Source organism: Oncorhynchus tshawytscha, linkage group LG09, assembly GCF_018296145.1.
Source record: "Oncorhynchus tshawytscha isolate Ot180627B linkage group LG09, Otsh_v2.0, whole genome shotgun sequence".
Lineage (NCBI taxonomy): Eukaryota > Metazoa > Chordata > Actinopteri > Salmoniformes > Salmonidae > Oncorhynchus > Oncorhynchus tshawytscha.
In genome coordinates this window covers 37,212,159-37,234,899 of record NC_056437.1, presented here as the reverse complement: position 1 = coordinate 37,234,899, position 22,741 = coordinate 37,212,159, and the positions used below count along the sequence as shown (strand labels likewise).

Below are 22,741 nucleotides of genomic sequence, written 5' to 3'. Positions count from 1 at the left end.
ACACACCCCTGACACACACCCCAACCACCAACATCCTACCTCCGGGCGGTGAAGTGCTGTTGCCAAGGCAACGGCAGGGATGCCGTTGGTTGTCATGGTGATGCACCATGGGGAGTAGACTGGGGCAAGGTTTTTCCTGCTCTACAAGAAAATTATGTTGGTAGAAGGGGAGAGAGAAAAAGAACCCAATATACTTGAGTATTGTCTGAGTTTTATTTGTGTGCATGTATGTTTTGGAAGTGGTTGTGCTTGGGTGTATCAATGTTATAACAGTATGTGATGTATACTGTTCATTTTTGTGTGAACAGAGCCCTTAGACAGTATGCCACTATTGTACAGTTCACTCACATAGCATATTTGCATTAGTGTGTGTGTGATTGATTTCCGTTTTGGCCTCTGCTGTATAGAATAGAGAGAGGGGCTTTTCCCATCATGGGCTCTACCGCTCCTTCGCTTACTCCTTTCTCTTTCTTTGTCTCTTTCTCTCTCTCTCCTTCTTCCTCTCCTCCCTGTCTGTCTGTAGGATCAGCAGTAAGTGGATGTTTTGAATCATTCATATAGTAATTTGATGGCTTGGGACCATGACTGGGGAAAACTGGGTTTTGTCTTCAACTCCTACATCACGAAAGGGTTTGGCTTTGGAATGGGATGTTATGTGTTGTAGAGTAGGTCATCATCACATGGATGAATGACTGGAAGCATCATGGAGTACAGATAAAGAAGAAAGACTGGTTATTTTGCTTTATAGTGAAAAGATTGTAGAATAACACCAGCATATAGTCCCTGACTGGCACTTTGGGAAAGGTCTTTGTCATCCTGGACAGCAGCCCATGTGTGAGGCCACTGCTCACAAGCCCTGGGGGCAGAAAACAGCCAGGTGATACTCATTTCAATGCTATTTAGATGTATCACAGACACACACACAGTTTTAGTCGGAGGTTTACATACACTTAGGTTGGAGTCATTTAAAACTAGTTTTTCAACCACTCCACAAATTTCTTGTTAACAAACTATAGTTTTGGCATGTTGGTTAGGACATCTACTTTGTGCATGACACAAGTCATTTTTCCAACAAATGTTTACAGACCGATTATTTCACTTATAATTCACTGTATCACAATTCCAGTGGGTCAGAAGTTTACATACACTAAGTTGACGGTGCCTTTAAACAGCTTGGAAAATTCCAGAAAATTATGTCATGGCTTTCGAAGCTTCTGATAGGCTAATTGACATAATTTGAGTCAATTGGAGGTGTACCTATGGATGTATTTCAAGGCCTACCTTCACTCTTTGCTTGACATCATGGGAAAATCAAAATAAATCAGCCAAGACCTCAGAAAAAAATGGTAGGCCTCCACAAGTCTGGTCCATCGTTGGGAGCAATTTCCAAATGCCTGAAGGTACCACGTTCATCTGTACAAACAATAGTATGTAAGTATAAACACCATGGGATCACGCAGCCATCATACCGCTCAGGAAGGAGACTCGTTCTGTCTCCTAGAGATGAACGTACTTTGGTGCGAAAAGTGCAAATCAATCCTAGAACAACAGCAAAGGACCTTGTGAAGATGCTGGAGGAAACAGGTACAAAAATATCTATATCCCCAGTAAAATGAGTCCTATATCGACATAACCTGAAAGGCCTCTCAGCAAGGAAGAAGCCACTGCTCCAAAACCGCCATTAAAAAAAAGCCAGACTACGTTTTGCAAGTGCACATGGGGACATAGATAGTACTTTTTGTCCTCTGGTCTGATGAAACAAAAATAGAACTGTTTGGCCATATTGACCATCATTATGTTTGGAGGAAAAAGGGGGAAGCTTGCAAGCCAAAGAACACCATCCAAACCGTGAAGCACGGGGGTGGCAGCATCATGTTGTGGGGATGCTTTTCTGCAGGAAGGACTGGTGCACTTCACAAAATAGATGGCATCATGAATAAGGAAAATTATGTGGATATATTGAAGCAACATCTCAAGACATCAGTCAGGAAGTTAAAGCTTGGTCCAAATGGGTCTTCCAAATGGACAATGACCCCAAGCATTCTTCAAAGTTGTAGTAAAATGGCTTAAGGACAAAGTCAAGGTATTGGAGAGGCCATCACAAAGCCCTGACCTCAATCATATAGGACATTTGTATGCAGAACTGAAGAAGCGTGTGCAAGCAAGGAGGCCTTCAAACATGACTCAGTTACACCAGCTCTGTCACGAGGAATGGGCCAAAATTCACCCAACTTATTGTGGGAAGCTTGTGAAAGGCTACCCGAAACGTTTGACCCAAGTTAAACAATTTAAAGGATATATATATATATATACACACACACACACACACACACACACACACACACACTGCAGGGTGCAGGAGATAGTCAGGAGCTCTGCAGGGGAGAGGTGATTTGGAGAAAGATAAAGAGGGGCATAACTGAGAGAACTGGATTAGTATAAAAAGGAGGAGTACACAGGCTGAGAATAGAATATAGCTCGAGGTCTGATTAGTACCGCGTTGGTTTTACCGGACTTCACTACTGGTTCTATCTGTCTGTACTTCACACTATGGAGCCATAACTGAGAAATTTGTTCCATGAGACACAGAGAGAGGGATGATATTACCAGGTTTCTCAGCTCAATTTACTCATCACGATACAAACAATCTCTCTCTCGGTCGCTCTCGCTCGCACTCTCTCGATCGCACTCTTTCGGTCGCTCTCGCTCGTGCACTCTCTCGGTAGCTCGCGCACACTCTTTACTCAGGCCAAAGGGCACAGGTCAGGTCTTAACTGTTAGCTTAATTAGTTACACCTGCATGCATACAGGTACCTGCCAAAATAATGGAACCACTTGAGTAAATGAGGGATACAAAGTATATTGAAAGCAGGTGCTTCCACACAGGTGTGGTTTTTGAGTTAATTAAGCAATTAACATCCCATCATGCTTAGGGTCATGTATTAAAAATGCTGGGCAGGCTATTATTCTGACTACCATGGCTATGAGCTCATAGGAAGACAATGCCTCCATCCACAGGACACGAGTGATCACTGAATAGCTTGAATAGCATGGAAATGAGAAAACCGTATGCCATGGTTGTCTCCGTCACTAGATCTCAACCCAATTGAACATTTATGGGAGATTCTGGAGCGGTGCCTGGGACAGCGTTTTCCATCACCATCAACAAAACACCAAATTATGGAATTTCTCATGGGTGGATGTGTGTCCTCTAACACCCCCTTGGGGACACCAGGAAGCTCTCCTCCCTAATAACACTAACACTTGCCCTAATGCCACCACACTACCTCAGGAAGATTACATATACATTTAATGAGCCCCCCCCCAGAAACACACTCACTTTGATTGACAGCAGAGGTGCCCCTGGTTATTACTTTTGCGTGCGTGTCCACCCTTGTGTATGCAGACATTAGAGCAGCTCTCAACATACGAAACCTTTTATTAAAGCAAGATGTGGCATCTGCGTTGGGTTCGTTTAGGAAATGTTGGATTGCCGGCTCTGCTTCCTGGAAGGGTAGAGCTTTGTCACGGAAAACCGCCCTGATTAGACACAGTGACCCTCCGAGAGCCAATCGGATTAGTTGTTTGTGCTGGAGCGTGCGGCGGCATGATCATCGATGACATGGTTCTGGAATGAGTTCCAGGGGGTTCTAATGAAACCTATTGGACTGCGGACAGCCTAGTTGGTCTGTCTTCCTCGTCTCCACTGATATCCTTCCCTCACTCATCTCTCTCTCCCTCCATCTACAGCACTATAAACAGAGAGAAGACTGTGTTGAGGTCTAATTGGGCTGTATTGCGGGACCCCCCCCTCCCCCGGGAGACAGTATAGGAGGCCTCTATCACCTTTTCTCTCACCCCCTTTCCCCTTCTTCCCATGCATCCACTCACATACTAATGCTTCCAACACGCCGACAGTGTCGTTGCGCAAAATAGTACGCAGCATCATCTGGATATGTATGCAACAAAAGTTCAACATTCACCTTCTGCTACCATTTTTGTCAGGCCGTCTATGCATACAGTTTGATGTATACATTCGATATAGCCAACGTATGCACCAAACGCACTGCAACTGCCTCTGCAACGCAATGCTGCAAGGCAAACGCAGCGTTTTCATTGGAAATGAATGTAATTTTGGTGTACCAAAATGCAATGACGCTATCGGTGTGTTCAAAGCTTTACACCCTCTCACCCTCCCCCTCTCACCCCTTTCTTCTACTGTCCCCCACCCCCCCTCCATCCTCTGTACCCTTCGCCACCTCTCTCTCTCTGCTCCCGAGCGGTAGCCACATGCCTACTGTTTGCTGTGCAGCCTCTCTCTAGGCCCAGTGAAGGCTCTCTCTCTCTCTCTCTCTCCAGGCCCAGTGAAGGATCTCTCTCTCTCTCTCTCTCCAGGCCCAGTGAAGGCTCTCTCTGTCTCTCTCTGTCTCTCTCTCTCTCTCTCACTCTCTCTCTCTCTCTCTGTCTGTCTGTCTGTGTCTCTGTCTGTCTGTCTCTGTCTGTCTCTCTCTCTCTCTCCCAGGCCCAGTGAAGGATCTCTCTCTCTCTCTCTCTCTCCAGGCCCAGTGAAGGCTCGCTCTCTGTCTCTCTCTCTCTGTCTCTCTCTGTGTCTGTCTGTCTCTCTCTGTCTCTGTCTCTCTGTCTCTGTCTCTCTGTCTCTGTCTCTCTGTCTCTGTCTCTCTGTCTGTGTCTCTCTGTCTCTGTCTGTCTGTGTCTCTCTGTCTGTGTCTCTCTGTCTGTGTCTCTCTGTCTGTGTCTCTCTGTCTGTGTCTCTCTGTCTGTGTCTCTCTGTCTGTGTCTCTCTGTCTGTGTCTCTCTGTCTGTGTCTCTCTGTCTGTGTCTCTCTGTCTGTGTCTCTCTGTCTGTGTCTCTCTGTCTGTGTCTCTCTGTCTGTGTCTCTTTGTCTGTGTCTCTCTCTCTGTGTCTCTCTCTCTGTCTCTCTCTCTGTCTCTCTCTCTCCAGGCCCAGTGAAGGCTCCACAGAGCAGAGCTGTTTCTAGGTCACGCCAGTCTTTTATGGATAATAAAAAGGAGTCTGCTTTAAAGGGAATAATTTATAGTGCTACAAGCGAACTGCTCTAGCTCACACATTCTCTCTCAACCTTGCATTCTTTACCTCAATTTCTTTCTTTCATTCTCTCTCCATCTCCTCTCTCATACCCTATCTTTCTCATTCATTCTCTCTGCCTCTTCCTCCCTCTCTCTCCCCCTTTCTCAAATTGTCTCGTTCTCTCCGTTGTCCCCCTGCCTCTTGGTCCCCTCTCCGCTCATTGGGCTGGTTGGCTCTCAGACTGGAGATGAGCTAATGGTGGACCTTGTGTGGTCTGAGCAGTACTGGTGTGCAGTAGGCTGGGGTGAGGAGAAGATAATGGGGAGGGCTAGATTAGCCAGAGAGAGGCCTGTTCAGGGATAGCTGCTCTGCTATAGCTGCCTTCTGTGGATGGAAATGGATAGAACGTCTGGTAGGGAATCTAAAGCAGTGTTCACATTGGCAGTTTGAGGTGACTCAAATCCAATTCCTTTGCATATCTGAATCGAATCTGTTCTTTTTCCTGCAGCCTGAACAGCCAAAAAAGAACATGGAAACAGATATTTCAAGCCACAGTCAGATACAAATCTGATTCCTGGCCATGTGACTTGTCTGAACGATCAAATCTGATTTATTTGTTTAAGTGGTTTTTAGACTGTAATTTGGCATATCTTGTTGCTCGCTAACTACTCTGACAGTTTGACAAGAACATGTGGTAGGTAACTAACTAGCTTGTTGTTAATTGTTTACAAGCAAATTGGTGAATTTGCTAGAAAGCTAAATAGCTACCTAGCTAGATAGGTGAGTGCTGTGGATAACCAAAAAGGTCTAGTTTTGGAACATCTTTTAGGCTTTAAAAGTGTTCTTACACCATTATTTTGAACATTCTAAGCTACTTGGAAACATGCCTTGCTCAAGGGCACATCAACTGATTTTTCTCTGGGATTTGAACCAGCGACCTTTTGGTTACTGGCCCAACGCTCCTAACCACTAGGCTACCTGCCGCCCAGGTCTGTAACGTCTGAGTGATAGGAAGCTCAAGCACCACCACCAATCAGCTTACACCACTGCGCGCACACCCATCATTTCTATGACAACTAGCAAATGACTGCTGTCTCAACACACATCCGATTAGGTCACTTGTAACTTGATGTTTGGGCAGTCAGTAGTCCAAAACGGATTTGGAAAAAAACAAACTGATTTGAGCATTAAGGCCTGCATTGTGAACAAGGCTTAGTAAAGGCTGGCTTGGAGGGATTGGGATGAGGTTGTTTGGGATTTCAACTCATTGACATGCATGGATGAAGGTGTCACCATGAATAGACCCAGTAGAGAGAGGCAGAGAGACACCAGAGACTTCGACATCTTGCATGGACATTTAGCACATACCTCAGGAATCCAGCATGTTATAAGTCATCCTAAAACAGGCTTTAATAATGTAAGGGAAAAGTGCAGGAGGAGGAGATTTAAATGGGTTTTTAAATCCTGATTCAGCAGGGATAAAACAAAGGGAAAGGGGCGTTCAGCGTTCAGTCAAAAGTAACACCAGGCTGACTGCTTAACACCAGGCTGACTGCTTAACACCAGGCTGACTGCTTAACACCAGGCTGACTGCTTAACACCAGGCTGACTGCTTAACACCAGCGCAACACTATACACCTTCATGTTAGGAATGTGTTCTTAATGTTTTGTGCACCCAGTGTATGTTGGAAGATGTATGTGACTGTGCAGGTTACAATAAACAAATGCATCTTCTTGAGACTATATTTACAAGGATTTACCACACTATTCCTGGCAATTCATCATCTCCAATGCAGGTAATTCTAGTCTTGATCTTGAACCAGGAACAGGACTCCAATCTACAAGGAATACTGGCCCAAGTCCTTACATGGCCATGACTCACACTGGAATAGGATTATTATAACCAGGAATGTGACTTCAATATCCCTCCTTGCATTTTACTGTAATGGCTTTCAGGAGATACAGATTCCATCTCATTTACTTAATGACTTATTAAGAATGATCTGATTTATGGCACTGAAGTGATTCTGATGATTGCTATTGTACAGTAATATTAAGGAGTGCTTTATCAGGATCAATAGTATGTGTGTTTGTAATTTCCATAATGGATCATTTTTGGTTGTGTGTGTGTGTGTGTGTGTGTGTGTGTGTGTGTGACAGTAAGAGGATTATAAACAAGTTTAATTAATGACTGGGAATACTGTCTCTCTTCCGTCTGCATAATAGTCGGACCATTTCATACCATTTATTTTAGTAATGACACACACACACTTAGCAAGGGGTAAAGGAAGGTGAGTGGGATTACTGTATGCCAGCAACAGACAGACATCCTACATTTCCAGATGAATCTGGTCGACCTTCCTCTCCTGTACTGTCCTGTACGGTCTGTTTAGCCAGCCATGAGGCTCTAGCAGAAGGACTTGCTCCATCCCTCTCTGTCTCTACTTCCATCACCCTCTGTGTCTACAGTCTTCATCCCTCTCCCTCCCTCCGTCTCCAACCATTTAGGTCTGGTAGCCCTCAGTGGTCCTGTCTCAGACTATGGCTGTTCTCTCTATGCAGGGTTCTCTCTCTCTCTCTCTCTCTCTCTCTCTCTCTCTGCTCTTTGTTCCCTTTCTCTTCCTTCGCTCCTCTTTTAATCTCTCTCTCTCGCTCGCTCTCTATTTCTCTCTCTCGAGGCTCTCTCTTGGCATGTGTTGGCGAGCTCCACACAGCCTTTCTCTGTGACAGCCATCCTCTCTTGGGTGATGGAGTGAGGTGGCTGCCAGCCACAATTAGTAAATCAAATCTCATTTTATTGGTCACATGTCCTGCGTGTAGACTTTACCTTGACATTCTTACTTACGAGCCCATTCCCAACAATGCAGATTTAAAGAGTAAGAAAAAGATTTGCAAAAAAGGTAGGAAATAGTAACGCAATATAGATTAGAGAGAGTGGACACGCCTTCAAATGAATGGATTCGGCTATTTCTGCCACACCCGTTGCTGACAGGTGTGTGTATACAATCAAGCACACAGTCATGCAATCGTCATAGAAAAACATTGGCGGTAGAATGGCCCGTACTGATGAGCTCATTGACATTCAATGTGTCACTGTCATAGGATTCCACCTCTCCAACATGTCTTTTCGTCAACTGTAAGTGCTGTTATTGGGAACTGGAAACGTCTAGGATCAACAACGACTCAGCCGCTTAACAGAACAAGCTCACAGAACGGGACCGCAGAGTGCTGTAGCTCGTAAAAATAGTCTGTCCTTGGTTGCAACACTCACTACAGAGTTCCAAAATTCCTCTGGAAGCACAAAAACTGTTTGTCGTGAGCTCCATGAAAAGGGTTTCGATGGTCGAGCAGCCACACACAAACCTCAGATCACCATGCGCGATGCCAAAAGTCAGCTGGAGTGGTGTAAAGCTCGCTGCCATTGGACTCTGGAGAAGTGGAAACTCGTTCTCTGGAATGATAAATCATGTTTCACCATCTGGCAGTCCGACGGACTAATCTGGGTTTGGCGGATGCCAGGAGAACGCTACCTGCCCAAATGCAAAGTGCCAACTGTAAAGTTTGGTGGAGGAGGAATAATGGTCTGGGGCTGTTTTTCATGGTTTGGGCTAGTCCCCTTAGTTCCAGTGAAGGGAAATCTTAATTCTACAGAATACAATGACATTCTAGACGATTCTGTGCTTCCAACTATGTGGCAACAGTTTGGGGAAGGCCCTTTCCTGTTTCAGCATGACAATGCCCCTGTGCACAAAGCAAGGTCCATACAGAAATGGTTTGTTGAGATCGGTGTAGATGAACTTGTCAGGGCTCTGTGCAGGCCAGTCCTCAACCCTATCGAACACCTTAGGAATGAATTAGAACACCTACAGCGAGCCAAGCCTAATTGCCCAACATCAGTACCCAACCTCACTAATGCTCTTGTGGCTGATTGGAAGCAAATCCCTGCAGCAATGTTCCAACATCTAGTGGAAAGCCTTCCCAGAAGAGTGGAGGCTGTTATAGCTGCAAATGGGAACCAACTCTATTTTAATGCCCATGATTTTGGAATGAGATGTTCCACATACCTTTTATCATGTAGTGTACAAGGAGTACCGGTACCTTGTCGGTGCAAAGGGTAAAGGTTAGTTGAGGTAATATGTAAACTCAGCTAAAAAAGAAACGTCCCTTTTTCAGGACCCCGTCTTTCAAAGATAATTCGTAAAAATCCAAATAACTTCACAGATCTTCATTGTAAAGGGTTTAAACACTGTTTCCCATGCTTGTTCAATGAACCATAAACAATTAATGAACATGCACCGGTGGAACGGTCGTTATGACACTAACAGCTTACAGACTGTAGGCAATTAAGGTCACAGTTATGAAAACTTAGGGCACTAAAGAGGCCTTTCTACAGACTCTGAAAAACACCAAAAGAAAGATGCCCAGGGTCCCTGCTCATCTGTGTGAATGTGCTTTAGGCATGCTGCAAGGAGAAATGAGGACTGCAGATGTGGCCAGAGCAAAAGATTGCAATGTTCGTACTGTGAGACGCCGAAGACAGCGCTACAGGGAGATGGGACAGACAGCTGATCGTCCTCGCAGTGGCAGACCACGTGTAACAACACCTGCACAGGATTGGTACATCTGAACATCACACTTGCGGGACAGATACAGGATGGCAACAACAACTGCTTGAGTTACACCAGGAATGCCCAATCCCTCCATCAGTACTCAGACTGTCAGCAATAGGCTGAGAGAGGCTGGACTGAGGGTTTGTAGGCCTGTTGTATGGCAAGTCCTTACCAGACATCACCAGCAACAACGTTGCCTATGGGCACAAACCCACTGGACCAGACAGGACTGGCAAAAAGTGCTCTTCACTGACGAGTCGCGGTTTTGTCTCACCAGGGGTGATGGTCGGATTCGCGTTTATCATTCGAAGGAATGAGCATTACACCGAGGCCTGTACTCTGGAGCGGGATCAATTTGAAGGTGGAGGGTCCGTCATGGTCTGGGGGCGATGTGTCACAGCATCATCGCACTGAGCTTGTTGTCATTGCAGGCAATCTCGCTCTGCGTTTCAGGGAAGACATCCTCCTCCCTCATGTGGTACCCTTCCTGCAGGCTCATTCTGACATGACCCTCCAGCATGACAATGCCACCAGCCATTCTGCTCGTTGTGTGCGTGATTTTCTGCAAGACAGGAATGTCAGTGTTCTGCCACTACAGTTCAGTTTGTCTCAGGTGTTTAATCTTATGTTCATAGAAATATTTACACATGTTAAGTTTGCTGAAAATAAACGCAGTTGACAGAGGACATTCCTTTTTTTTTGCTGAGTTCACATGTAGGTAATTGGGATGTATGGCAGGGAGTTCGGCCTCAGTGATGTAGTGGGCCGTACGCACTACCCTCTGTAGCACCTTGCGGTCGGATCTCAAGCAGTTACCATACCAGACGGTGATGCAGCCAGTCAAGATGCTCAGTGATGCAGCTGTAGAACATTTTGAGGATCTGGGGACCAATGCCAAATATTTTCAGCCTCCTGAGGGGGTGGAGGAGTTGTCGTGCTCTCTTCACGACTGTGTTGGTGTGTTTGGACCATGATGGGTCCTTAGTGATGTGGACGGTGAGGAAGTTGAAGCTCTCGACCCTCTCCACTACAGCCACGTCGATGTGAATGAGGTGTGTGTTCGGACCCTCCGTCTCCTGTAGTCCGCGATCAGCTCCATTGTCTTGCCCACGTTGAGGGAGAATTTGTTGTTTCCCTCAACATTCCTGTAGTAGAGAGATTACCCACAAATCAAAGTATTAGACAGTGAAGACACCGCCAGTATCTGAGGAGTCTGTGCAGAGTTTGTGGTATTAGTCTCACCTCATGGCTCTATTCAGAGAATTAATTCAATGGTTCTATCTCCTCTCAGGGAATGGGAACAATAATCCCGGCAGTTTAGCTGGAGTGTATGTCTATCTACTGCCATAAAAGCAGCAGTGTGAATTGAAATGGGATTCTCTTTCTAAATCTAGTTAATCACTCCAGGCTTTAACCTCCTACGTAACATAGTAAAACGCGGATGCCGGTCTCTCTCCTCTCCACTTCTCGGAGCTAACAGCTCCTGCGACCAGATGTGAAGAGTTCCACCTCGTGCCCTAGCCCTGTTCTTCCCTTGGCTCATGTAGGTACAGATTACGATTCAGAAAACTTTCATGTCCTCAGATGCGATAAAATACTTTTTTTTTTTTTAAATCACAAAAAATAGCAAAGGATGTTTACAAGCAAGTAGGTTGGGAAGTGCAATTTCATAATAACAATGTCAAAACAGGCTGCATTGCAAGTTCTGAAGTGCAATTACTCCAACATTTTGTTTAGTTGCAGAATTGCATTTGGAATAAATGAGTACGTGGCTCTATTTTTTTTCTCTCTCTAGGTAGTCTGTACCTGTGGCCAGAGGGAAGGAGCTTGAATTTGGGGTGGAATGGGTGGGAAGAGTCTACGGCTATTTTATTGGCCTTCTGGAGGGCTCTGCCTAGGTAGAGAGATGACCGTTCTTGTTGCTGCCCATGATTCTTCCTGACCTAAGTCCTGACTATCTTGCCCAACCTATTTTTCTGTGCGACCTTGATAACCAGCAGGTCAAGCAGTAGGACAAAATGCTCTCAATTAATGATTTATAAAAGAACCATGATGGTTAGGTCAACATTAAACAAGTGATTTATAAAAGAGAACCATGATGGTTAGGTCAACATTAAACAAGTGATTTATAAAAGAGAACCATGATGGTTAGGTCAACATTAAACAAGTGATTTATAAAAGAGAACCATGATGGTTAGGTCAACATTAAACAAGTGATTTATAAAAGAGAACCATGATGGTTAGGTCAACATTAAAAAAGTGATTTATAAAAGAGAACCATGATGGTTAGGTCAACATTAAAAAAGTGTAGTAAGAAATGGTCTCTGTTGGCCTTCCTTAAAATTATCATCAGTACACTGATCCCAGGACAGCTTGTTGTGAATGACTAGCCTAAGGTATTTGTACTTCTCCACTATTTCAATGGGCTCACCTTTTATCAGTGATGGTGTGTGCATGGTAGACTTCCTTCGAAAGTCAATCACCATGTCCTTTTGTTTTTTTTGTTATTTTTCGAGTTTTAGTCATCATTTAGAGCCGGTCCTTGCTCGTCTCATCCCCTTTGAGGAGACTGACCAAATCAGTGTCGTCAGCATATTTGATCAGGTGGCACCCTGGGAACTGGCTCCAGTGTTTCAGGACACAACCACTTGCGTTATCAGTCCCCAAGCTCTTTCATGCTCCAGTGCTTTTGAACACTCAATGTACGACTTCCTCATTGATGACAAGTGCGCTCTTGGTTGCCATGACCACCTCCTCCAGACAGGCTGGGGGAGCGGGGCCGCCCCTTGCTTCAAAGAGGGTGAAGAACTGGTTTAGTTCATTGGCTGTAGAGAGCAGCACCCTCTCGTCCGGGCAGGGTTCGAGATGTTGCCTCCCTTTTAAAGGTGGCATTTGTCATATTCTTAATACCCAGCCAGGCAGACCAAGAGTCTCCCTGTGACAGTGTCTGGCATCTCTCCTTTTTTATCTCTTTGTTCATCTCTCTGTACCTCCTTTCTTTTGAGTTACGACAGTATGAATGTGAAATATAAACATACTGGAGCAAGCGCTGGTCAAAAAGCGTATATGACTGGGATGTTTTGATGCTGCGTTCTGGTTTCTATGTCTGACGGTCTTCCTCTCTGTTTCCCTCCTGCAGGGCCTTGTACACATATGAGGACAACAGCAATGATTTGACACTGGCATCATCAGGAGGTAAGCTAAATCTCCTATATATTCGTCCATCCATCCTTCTACACTCTTAAATGTGATGTTTCATTGTTGTTTATTTGATTAACGTTTTACACTGGTGGGAATTGACCTGTATGTTTAGTAGGGCTGGGATGATACTAGAAATGCCATACTTGTTAGTATCGTGGAAAGGAAACAGAACATGAAGCAGATTTAAGTTCTTTAGGAAAACAGCCCTAATGTTTGAAACATCATTATGTTGTCATCCAGAGTCACATTTTATTTATTTTCAATTTGTATAGCACACAATATTTTACATACAGCATGTTTTTAAAGGGATACTTCGGGATTTTGTCAATGTGGCTATTTATCTACTTTCCCAGAGTCGGATGAACTCGTGGATACCATTTTTATGTCTGTGTCCAGTATGAAGGAAGTTAGAGGTGGTTTTGTGAGTAGATGCTAACTAGCGTTGCGCAATTACTGCTAGCAGATACCCATAGAGCCAGAGGAGCGCATATTAATCCTGTTGTAGAATTCATTGTGGTCAAAGGAACGAGTCACAGCAGGTCGCATGAACAAGTCACTCAGAAAAATTATGACACTTGAAAAAAAAGTTTTTCAAAAATAACAAATTGTTTGCGAACTGCACATCACTACCACCAGCTTGTTCTCTTGCCAAAATGTCTAGCTAAGTTATAAATACAATCTTAGTGTTAGGCTTTCCCAAGGCAATTCAGAGAAACAGATCGTAATTTTGGTGCTCATAGAAAGGACTCATGATTGCATTCAGCTGCGTGTTCCATGGTAAATTTTCTTCACAATAGACAAACAGGCTCATTCTGTTCAAAACAACCCAGGGTATGATGCCATGTCATCTTGTAATTGTACATCAAACATAGTGATCATAAACCTTGATACTGTATATGATAGGAGTTTTAGGACATCGAAATGTGAAGTGCACATTTGGACTCACTGTTGTCTGGCTTGCTTGTGTGACATTAAAGCGGTATTTATTATAATCCTCAACGTCTCATCTTTCAAAATACATCGAGTCCCCTTAATTTACAGCATTTCCCTCAGTCAGACAACACAAATATGGCAAAAGTTCCCCAATTAGGGGGAGGGATGGGGCAACTTCTTGTCGTGTGTGGTGCTTAAGTTCAGAACACCTGTGAGTCACAACCCATACGGTGCTGTGAAGCACACAGCCTGAGATCTGACATCATGGGGCGGCAGATAGGCTAATGGCTAGAGCGTTGGACTAGTAACCAAAAGGTTGCAAGATCGAATCCTCGAGCTGACAAGGTAAAAAATCTGTCATTCTGCCCCTGAACAAGGCAGTTAACCCACTGTTCCTAGGCCGTCATTGAAAATAAGAATTTGTTCTTAACTGACTTGCCTAGTTAAATAAAAAATGTATAGCATGTACAGCCACTGCGATCCAATTTAGGCACTTATCAGTACCCAAATCTGCCATTATCAACCCGTGTACGGGTGTAAAGTTTCCTATTGGATTGGGGAAAGAGCCTGCAATTGACTCTTTGTCTGGAGGAGAAATGTGGCAGTAGAGGGCATTATTAGCTTTGTGGCCTCCATTGAAAGTGACAGCCAGCCATTGTTTTTGGTGTTAAGATGATAACTATTCCATTAGGAATGCCATAATCATTATTTAATTAGTTAGTTATTATGACTGTTAATGAAAGTGTTCCATATCTCAGATACACAGAACAGTACCTGGTGCTGAGCTCTCACTGCTCTGTTTATTATGTCTGGGGGAGAGATGCTGATAGGCTGGCCTTGTCTTCTTAGATCTACTGTTATGGAGGCTTCTAACAATGTGTGCACACACACAGAGTTGATTCATTGCCATGTTTGAGGAGAGGCAGGCCATCAGTCATCCTATTGGTGTACAGTAGTTGGAGTGGGCGGGCTGGACCAGTGAGGCCTCACTCTGATTTGACAGATGGGCTTTGGGGTAGGTTTGAGTGTGTGATGCTGTTGGTGGCAGCTCTGTTTACTTGCATAAGAGTAGTCAGGTGTGAGTGTGACAAATGCCACACATCATGACCCTGTGAAAGACGCACAGTCAGCTGCCTCGCCATTGCAATACCTTTACCATAGATGAGATTTTAATATTTCAACAGTGCATTGCTACAGTTGACTGGAGATTGCCTATTCTCAGTGGACTTAAGCCTGCCATACTTCCAAACTGCAGCTCTCCTCAGTGTAAGTCATGGAGGACATGCATCTGCCAGAACTATCACTATCAAGCTATTAAATGATTCCATTGGATTGTAGCAGTGAGGATCATATAGGGCAGAGAGCTGCCTCTGCCTGGAGCAGCATAGCACTGAAGTGTGAGGCACTGGGGAACATAATGTGGAGGGCAGAGACTGGGTTAGAGGGTAACACAGGTCAGCCTGGAGAGTGGTATTGGTGAGATTTTTGTGGAAATCCTACACCTCCATTTCGTTTTTTTCTCTCCTATTCCTCCCTCCTCTACCTCCTCTTCCACTGCCTCCCCTCCTCTAGCTGGAGGTCTACCGGAGATCACAGTGACCTTCGATAATGCCAGGGTCATGTACGGCTTCTGCAGCCTGAAGGAGCCCACGGCCGCACTGCCGCGCTACGTCCTCATCAACTGGGTGAGTCGTGTGTGTTTGTGTGTGTGTGTGTGTGTGTGTGTGTGTGTGTGTGTGTGTGTTTCACAATAAATCAAAATAAGAAATAAGAACACGAGAAAGTAAGCATACTATATATGGGGTCAGTCAGTTCCAGTACCATGTTTACAATGTGCAGGGATACTGGAGTGATAGAGGTAGATATGTATACAGGTAAGGTGACTAGGCATCAGGATATATGATAACCAGAGTAGAATTATATTTTTGGTCAGTACATGTCTATAAATATGTTTATACAGTACCAGTCAAAAGTTTGGACATTTTTCTTTATTTTTACTGTTTTCAACATTGTAGAATAGTAGTGAAGACATCACAACTATGAAATAACACATATGGAATCATGTAGTTACCAAAAAAGTGTTGAACAAATCCAAATATAATTTATATTTGAGATTCTTCAAAGCCACCCTTTTCCTTGACAGCTTTGCACACTCTTGGAATTCTCTCAACCAGCTTCATGAGGTAGTCACCTGGAAGGCATTTCAATTAACAGGTGTGCCTTGTTAAAAGTTAATTTGTGGAATTTCTTTCCTCAATGCGTTTGAGCCAATCAGTTGTGTTGTGACAAGGTAGGGGTGGTATATGGAAGATAGCCCTATTTGGTAAAAGACGAAGTCCATATTATGGCAAGAACAGCTCAAATAAGCAAAGAGAAACAACAGTCCATTACTTTAAGACATGAAGGTCAGTCAATACGGAACATTTCAAGAACTTTGAAAATCTATTCAAGTGCAGTCGCAAAAACCATCAAGCGCCATGATGAAACTGGCTCTCATGAGGACCGCCACAGGAAAGGAAGACCCAGAGTTAACTCTGCTGCATACGATGAATTCATTAGTATTACCACACTCAGAAATTGCAGCTTCACAGAGTTCAAGTAACAGACCCATCTCAACGTCAACTGTTCAGAGGAGACTGCGTGAATCAGGCCTTTGCTGCAAAGAAACCACAACTAAAGGACATCAATAATAAGAAGAGACTTGCTTGGGCCGAGAAACACGTCCGATGAGTCCAAGTAAGACATTTTTGTTTCCAACCTCTATTTCTTTGTGAACCAACCTCTGTTTCTTTGTGAACCAACCTCCAACCTCTGTTTCTTTGTGAACCAACCTCCAACCTCTGTTTCTTTGTGAACCAACCTCCAATCTCTGTTTCTTTGTGAACCAACCTCCAACCTCGGTTTCTTTGTGAACCAACCTCGGTTTCTTTGTGAACCAACCTCGGTTTCTTTGTGAACCAACCTCGGTTTCTTTGTGAACCAACCTCGTTTCTTTGTGAACCAACCTCGGTTTCTTTGTGAACCAACCTCGGTTTCTTTGTGAACCAACCTCCAACCTCTGTTTCTTTGTGAACCAACCTCTGTTTCTTTGTGAACCATCCTCCAACCTCTGTTTCTTTGTGAACCATCCTCCAACCTCTGTTTCTTTGTGAACCATCCTCCAACCTCTGTTTCTTTGTGAACCAACCTCGGTTTCTTTGTGAACCAACCTCGGTTTCTTTGTGAACCAACCTCGGTTTCTTTGTGAACCAACCTCCAACCTCTGTTTCTTTGTGAACCAACCTCTGTTTCTTTGTGAACCATCCTCCAACCTCTGTTTCTTTGTGAACCAACCTCCAACCTCTGTTTCTTTGTGAACCAACCTCCAACCTCGGTTTCTTTGTGAACCAACCTCGGTTTCTTTGTGAACCAACCTCGGTTTCTTTGTGAACCAACCTCCAACCTCTGTTTCTTTGTGAACCAACCTCCAACCTCTATTTCTTTGTGAACCAACCTCCAACCTCTATTTCTTTGTGAACCAACCTCCAAACCCGGTTTCTTTGTGAACCAACCTCCAAACCCGGTTTCTTTGTGAACCAACCTCGGTTTCTTTGTGAACCAACCTCGGTTTCTTTGAACCAACCTCGGTTTCTTTGTGAACCAACCTCCAACCTCTGTTTCTTTGTGAACCAACCTCTGTTTCTTTGTGAACCAACCTCCAACCTCTGTTTCTTTGTGAACCAACCTCCAACCTCTGTTTCTTTGTGAACCAACCTCCAACCTCGGTTTCTTTGTGAACCAACCTCGGTTTCTTTGTGAACCAACCTCGGTTTCTTTGTGAACCAACCTCGGTTTCTTTGTGAACCATCCTCCAACCTCTGTTTCTTTGTGAACCAACCTCCAACCTCTGTTTCTTTGTGAACCAACCTCGGTTTCTTTGTGAACCAACCTCGGTTTCTTTGTGAACCAACCTCCAACCTCTATTTCTTTGTGAACCAACCTCTATTTCTTTGTGAACCAACCTCCAATCTCTGTTTCTTTGTGAACCAACCTCCAATCTCTGTTTCTTTGTGAACCAACCTCCAACCTCGGTTTCTTTGTGAACCAACCTCGGTTTCTTTGTGAACCAACCTCGGTTTCTTTGTGAACCAACCTCTGTTTCTTTGTGAACCAACCTCTGTTTCTTTGTGAACCAACCTCGGTTTCTTTGTGAACCAACCTCGGTTTCTTTGTGAACCAACCTCTATTTCTTTGTGAACCAACCTCCAATCTCTGTTTCTTTGTGAACCAACCTCTGTTTCTTTGTGAACCATCCTCCAACCTCTGTTTCTTTGTGAACCAACCTCCAACCTCTGTTTCTTTGTGAACCAACCTCCAACCTCGGTTTCTTTGTGAACCAACCTCGGTTTCTTTGTGAACCAACCTCGGTTTCTTTGTGAACCAACCTCTGTTTCTTTGTGAACCAACCTCTGTTTCTTTGTGAACCATCCTCCAACCTCTGTTTCTTTGTGAACCAACCTCCAACCTCTGTTTCTTTGTGAACCAACCTCCAACCTCGGTTTCTTTGTGAACCAACCTCCAACCTCTATTTCTTTGTGAACCAACCTCCAACCTCTATTTCTTTGTGAACCAACCTCCAAACCCGGTTTCTTTGTGAACCAACCTCCAAACCCGGTTTCTTTGTGAACCAACCTCCAAACCCGGTTTCTTTGTGAACCAACCTCGGTTTCTTTGTGAACCAACCTCGGTTTCTTTGTGAACCAACCTCCAACCTCGGTTTCTTTGTGAACCAACCTCCAACCTCGGTTTCTTTGTGAACCAACCTCCAACCTCTATTTCTTTGAACCAACCTCCAAACCCGGTTTCTTTGTGAACCAACCTCCAAACCCGGTTTCTTTGTGAACCAACCTCCAAACCCGGTTTCTTTGTGAACCAACCTCGGTTTCTTTGTGAACCAACCTCGGTTTCTTTGTGAACCAACCTCCAACCTCTGTTTCTTTGTGAACCAACCTCTGTTTCTTTGTGAACCAACCTCCAACCTCTGTTTCTTTGTGAACCAACCTCTGTTTCTTTGTGAACCATCCTCCAACCTCTGTTTCTTTGTGAACCAACCTCCAAACCCGGTTTCTTTGTGAACCAACCTCGGTTTCTTTGTGAACCAACCTCGGTTTCTTTGTGAACCAACCTCCAACCTCTGTTTCTTTGTGAACCAACCTCTGTTTCTTTGTGAACCAACCTCCAACCTCTGTTTCTTTGTGAACCAACCTCTGTTTCTTTGTGAACCATCCTCCAACCTCTGTTTCTTTGTGAACCAACCTCCAACCTCTGTTTCTTTGTGAACCAACCTCCAACCTCGGTTTCTTTGTGAACCAACCTCGGTTTCTTTGTGAACCAACCTCGGTTTCTTTGTGAACCAACCTCGGTTTCTTTGTGAACCAACCTCGGTTTCTTTGTGAACCAACCTCTGTTTCTTTGTGAACCAACCTCTGTTTCTTTGTGAACCAACCTCCAACCTCTGTTTCTTTGTGAACCAACCTCCAACCTCTGTTTCTTTGTGAACCAACCTCCAACCTCTGTTTCTTTGTGAACCAACCTCCAACCTCTATTTCTTTGTGAACCAACCTCCAACCTCTATTTCTTTGTGAACCAACCTCCAAACCCGGTTTCTTTGTGAACCAACCTCCAAACCCGGTTTCTTTGTGAACCAACCTCCAAACCCGGTTTCTTTGTGAACCAACCTCGGTTTCTTTGTGAACCAACCTCGGTTTCTTTGTGAACCAACCTCGGTTTCTTTGTGAACCAACCTCCAACCTCGGTTTCTTTGTGAACCAACCTCCAACCTCGGTTTCTTTGTGAACCAACCTCCAACCTCTGTTTCTTTGTGAACCAACCTCCAAACCCGGTTTCTTTGTGAACCAACCTCCAAACCCGGTTTCTTTGTGAACCAACCTCCAAACCCGGTTTCTTTGTGAACCAACCTCGGTTTCTTTGTGAACCAACCTCGGTTTCTTTGTGAACCAACCTCCAACCTCTGTTTCTTTGTGAACCAACCTCTGTTTCTTTGTGAACCAACCTCCAACCTCTGTTTCTTTGTGAACCAACCTCCAACCTCGGTTTCTTTGTGAACCAACCTCGGTTTCTTTGTGAACCAACCTCGGTTTCTTTGTGAACCAACCTCGGTTTCTTTGTGAACCAACCTCGGTTTCTTTGTGAACCAACCTCTGTTTCTTTGTGAACCAACCTCGGTTTCTTTGTGAACCAACCTCGGTTTCTTTGTGAACCAACCTCTGTTTCTTTGTGAACCAACCTCTGTTTCTTTGTGAACCAACCTCTGTTTCTTTGTGAACCAACCTCCAATCTCTGTTTCTTTGTGAACCAACCTCCAACCTCAGTTTCTTTGTGAACCAACCTCGGTTTCTTTGTGAACCAACCTCGGTTTCTTTGTGAACCAACCTCGGTTTCTTTGTGAACCAACCTCTGTTTCTTTGTGAACCAACCTCTGTTTCTTTGTGAACCAACCTCGGTTTCTTTGTTTCTTTGTGAACCAACCTCTATTTCTTTGTGAACCAACCTCCAATCTCTGTTTCTTTGTGAACCAACCTCCAATCTCTGTTTCTTTGTGAACCAACCTCCAACCTCTATTTCTTTGTGAACCAACCTCTATTTCTTTGTGAACCAACCTCGGTTTCTTTGTGAACCAACCTCTGTTTCTTTGTGAACCAACCTCTGTTTCTTTGTGAACCAACCTCTGTTTCTTTGTGAACCAACCTCGGTTTCTTTGTGAACCAACCTCGGTTTCTTTGTGAACCAACCTCGGTTTCTTTGTGAACCAACCTCGGTTTCTTTGTGAACCAACCTCGGTTTCTTTGTGAACCAACCTCGGTTTCTTTGTGAACCAACCTCGGTTTCTTTGTGAACCAACCTCGGTTTCTTTGTGAACCAACCTCGGTTTCTTTGTGAACCAACCTCGGTTTCTTTGTGAACCAACCTCTGTTTCTTTGTGAACCAACCTCGGTTTCTTTGAAGTGAAACCAACCTCTGTTTCTTTGTGAACCAACCTCTGTTTCTTTGTGAACCAACCTCTGTTTCTTTGTGAACCAACCTCCAACCTCGGTTTCTTTGTGAACCAACCTCCAAACCCGGTTTCTTTGTGAACCAACCTCCAACCTCGGTTTCTTTGTGAACCAACCTCCAATCTCGGTTTCTTTGTGAACCAACCTCCAATCTCTGTTTCTTTGTGAACCAACCTCCAACCTCGGTTTCTTTGTGAACCAACCTCCAACCTCTGTTTCTTTGTGAACCAATCTCTGTTTCTTTGTGAACCATCCTCCAACCTCTGTTTCTTTGTGAACCATCCTCCAACCTCTGTTTCTTTGTGAACCAACCTCCAACCTCTGTTTCTTTGTGAACCATCCTCCAACCTCTGTTTCTTTGTGAACCAACCTCGGTTTCTTTGTGAACCAACCTCGGTTTCTTTGTGAACCAACCTCGGTTTCTTTGTGAACCAACCTCGGTTTCTTTGTGAACCAACCTCGGTTTCTTTGTGAACCAACCTCGGTTTCTTTGTGAACCAACCTCGGTTTCTTTGTGAACCAACCTCGGTTTCTTTGTGAACCAACCTCGGTTTCTTTGTGAACCAACCTCGGTTTCTTTGTGAACCAACCTCGGTTTCTTTGTGAACCAACCTCGGTTTCTTTGTGAACCAACCTCGGTTTCTTTGTGAACCAACCTCCAAACCCGGTTTCTTTGTGAACCAACCTCCAACCTCTGTTTCTTTGTGAACCAACCTCCAACCTCTGTTTCTTTGTGAACCAACCTCCAACCTCTATTTCTTTGTGAACCAACCTCCAACCTCTATTTCTTTGTGAACCAACCTCCAACCTCTATTTCTTTGTGAACCAACCTCCAACCTCGGTTTCTTTGTGAACCAACCTCGGTTTCTTTGTGAACCAACCTCGGTTTCTTTGTGAACCAACCTCGGTTTCTTTGTGAACCAACCTCGGTTTCTTTGTGAACCAACCTCGGTTTCTTTGTGAACCAACCCCGGTTTCTTTGTGAACCAACCTCCAAACCCGTTTCTTTGTGAACCAACCTCCAACCTCTATTTCTTTGTGAACCAACCTCCAATCTCTGTTTCTTTGTGAACCAACCTCCAATCTCTGTTTCTTTGTGAACCAACCTCCAACCTCGGTTTCTTTGTGAACCAACCTCCAACCTCTGTTTCTTTGTGAACCAACCTCTGTTTCTTTGTGAACCATCCTCCAACCTCTGTCTTTTTCAAGACGTACTTAACCAGCTTGGCATCCCATCTGGTTTGAATTTAGGGGGACTATCATTTGTTTTTCAAGAGGACAATGACCCAACACACCTCCAGGCTGTGTAAGGGCTATTTGACTAAGAAGGAGAGTGATGGAGTGCTTCATCAGATGACCTGGCATCACCTGACCTCAACCCAATTGAGATGGTTTGGGATGAGTTGGGCTGCAGAGTGAAGGAAAAACAGCCAATAAGTGCTCAGCATATGTGGGAACTCCTTCAAGACTGTTGGAAAAGCATTCCAGGTGAAGCTGGTTGAGAGAATGCCAAGTGTGCAAAGTTGTCATCAAGGCAAAGGGTGGCTACTTTGAAGAATCTCAAATATAAAATATATTTTGATTTGTCTAACTTTTTTGTTTACTACATGATTCCATATGTGTTATTTCATTTGTGGATGTCTTCACTATTATTCTACAATATAGAAAATAGTAAAAATAAAGAAACTCTTGAATGAGTAGGTGTGTCCAAACTTTTGACTGATACTATATGCGCATCTCTGTTTATGGGTATACACTATGTGTTCTCTCTGATGGCCCAAGCCCTCCCTCCTACCAGAGTGAAGCTTAGGGGAATATGAGCTCAGGCAGTCTGAGACAGCCTAATGGGCTCTATGTCCCTATCCTTGTGGCAGGCCCAGACATCCCCTCTGGCTA

General features: G+C 44.3%; 1 protein-coding gene across 5 annotated transcripts in view; it reads left to right on the top strand.

The window, feature by feature from the left end:
• LOC112257902 (drebrin) overlaps positions 1 to 22,741 on the top strand; it is a 101,163-nt gene that overhangs the window by 57,641 nt on the left and 20,781 nt on the right. For all 5 annotated transcript variants that reach the window (XM_042326849.1, XM_042326848.1, XM_042326846.1 and 2 more), the window contains exons 2-3: positions 12,799 to 12,854; positions 15,366 to 15,478. In XM_042326849.1, the coding sequence (XP_042182783.1) occupies positions 12,799 to 12,854; positions 15,366 to 15,478 (169 nt within the window). The remainder of the gene's footprint in view (positions 1 to 12,798; positions 12,855 to 15,365; positions 15,479 to 22,741) is intronic.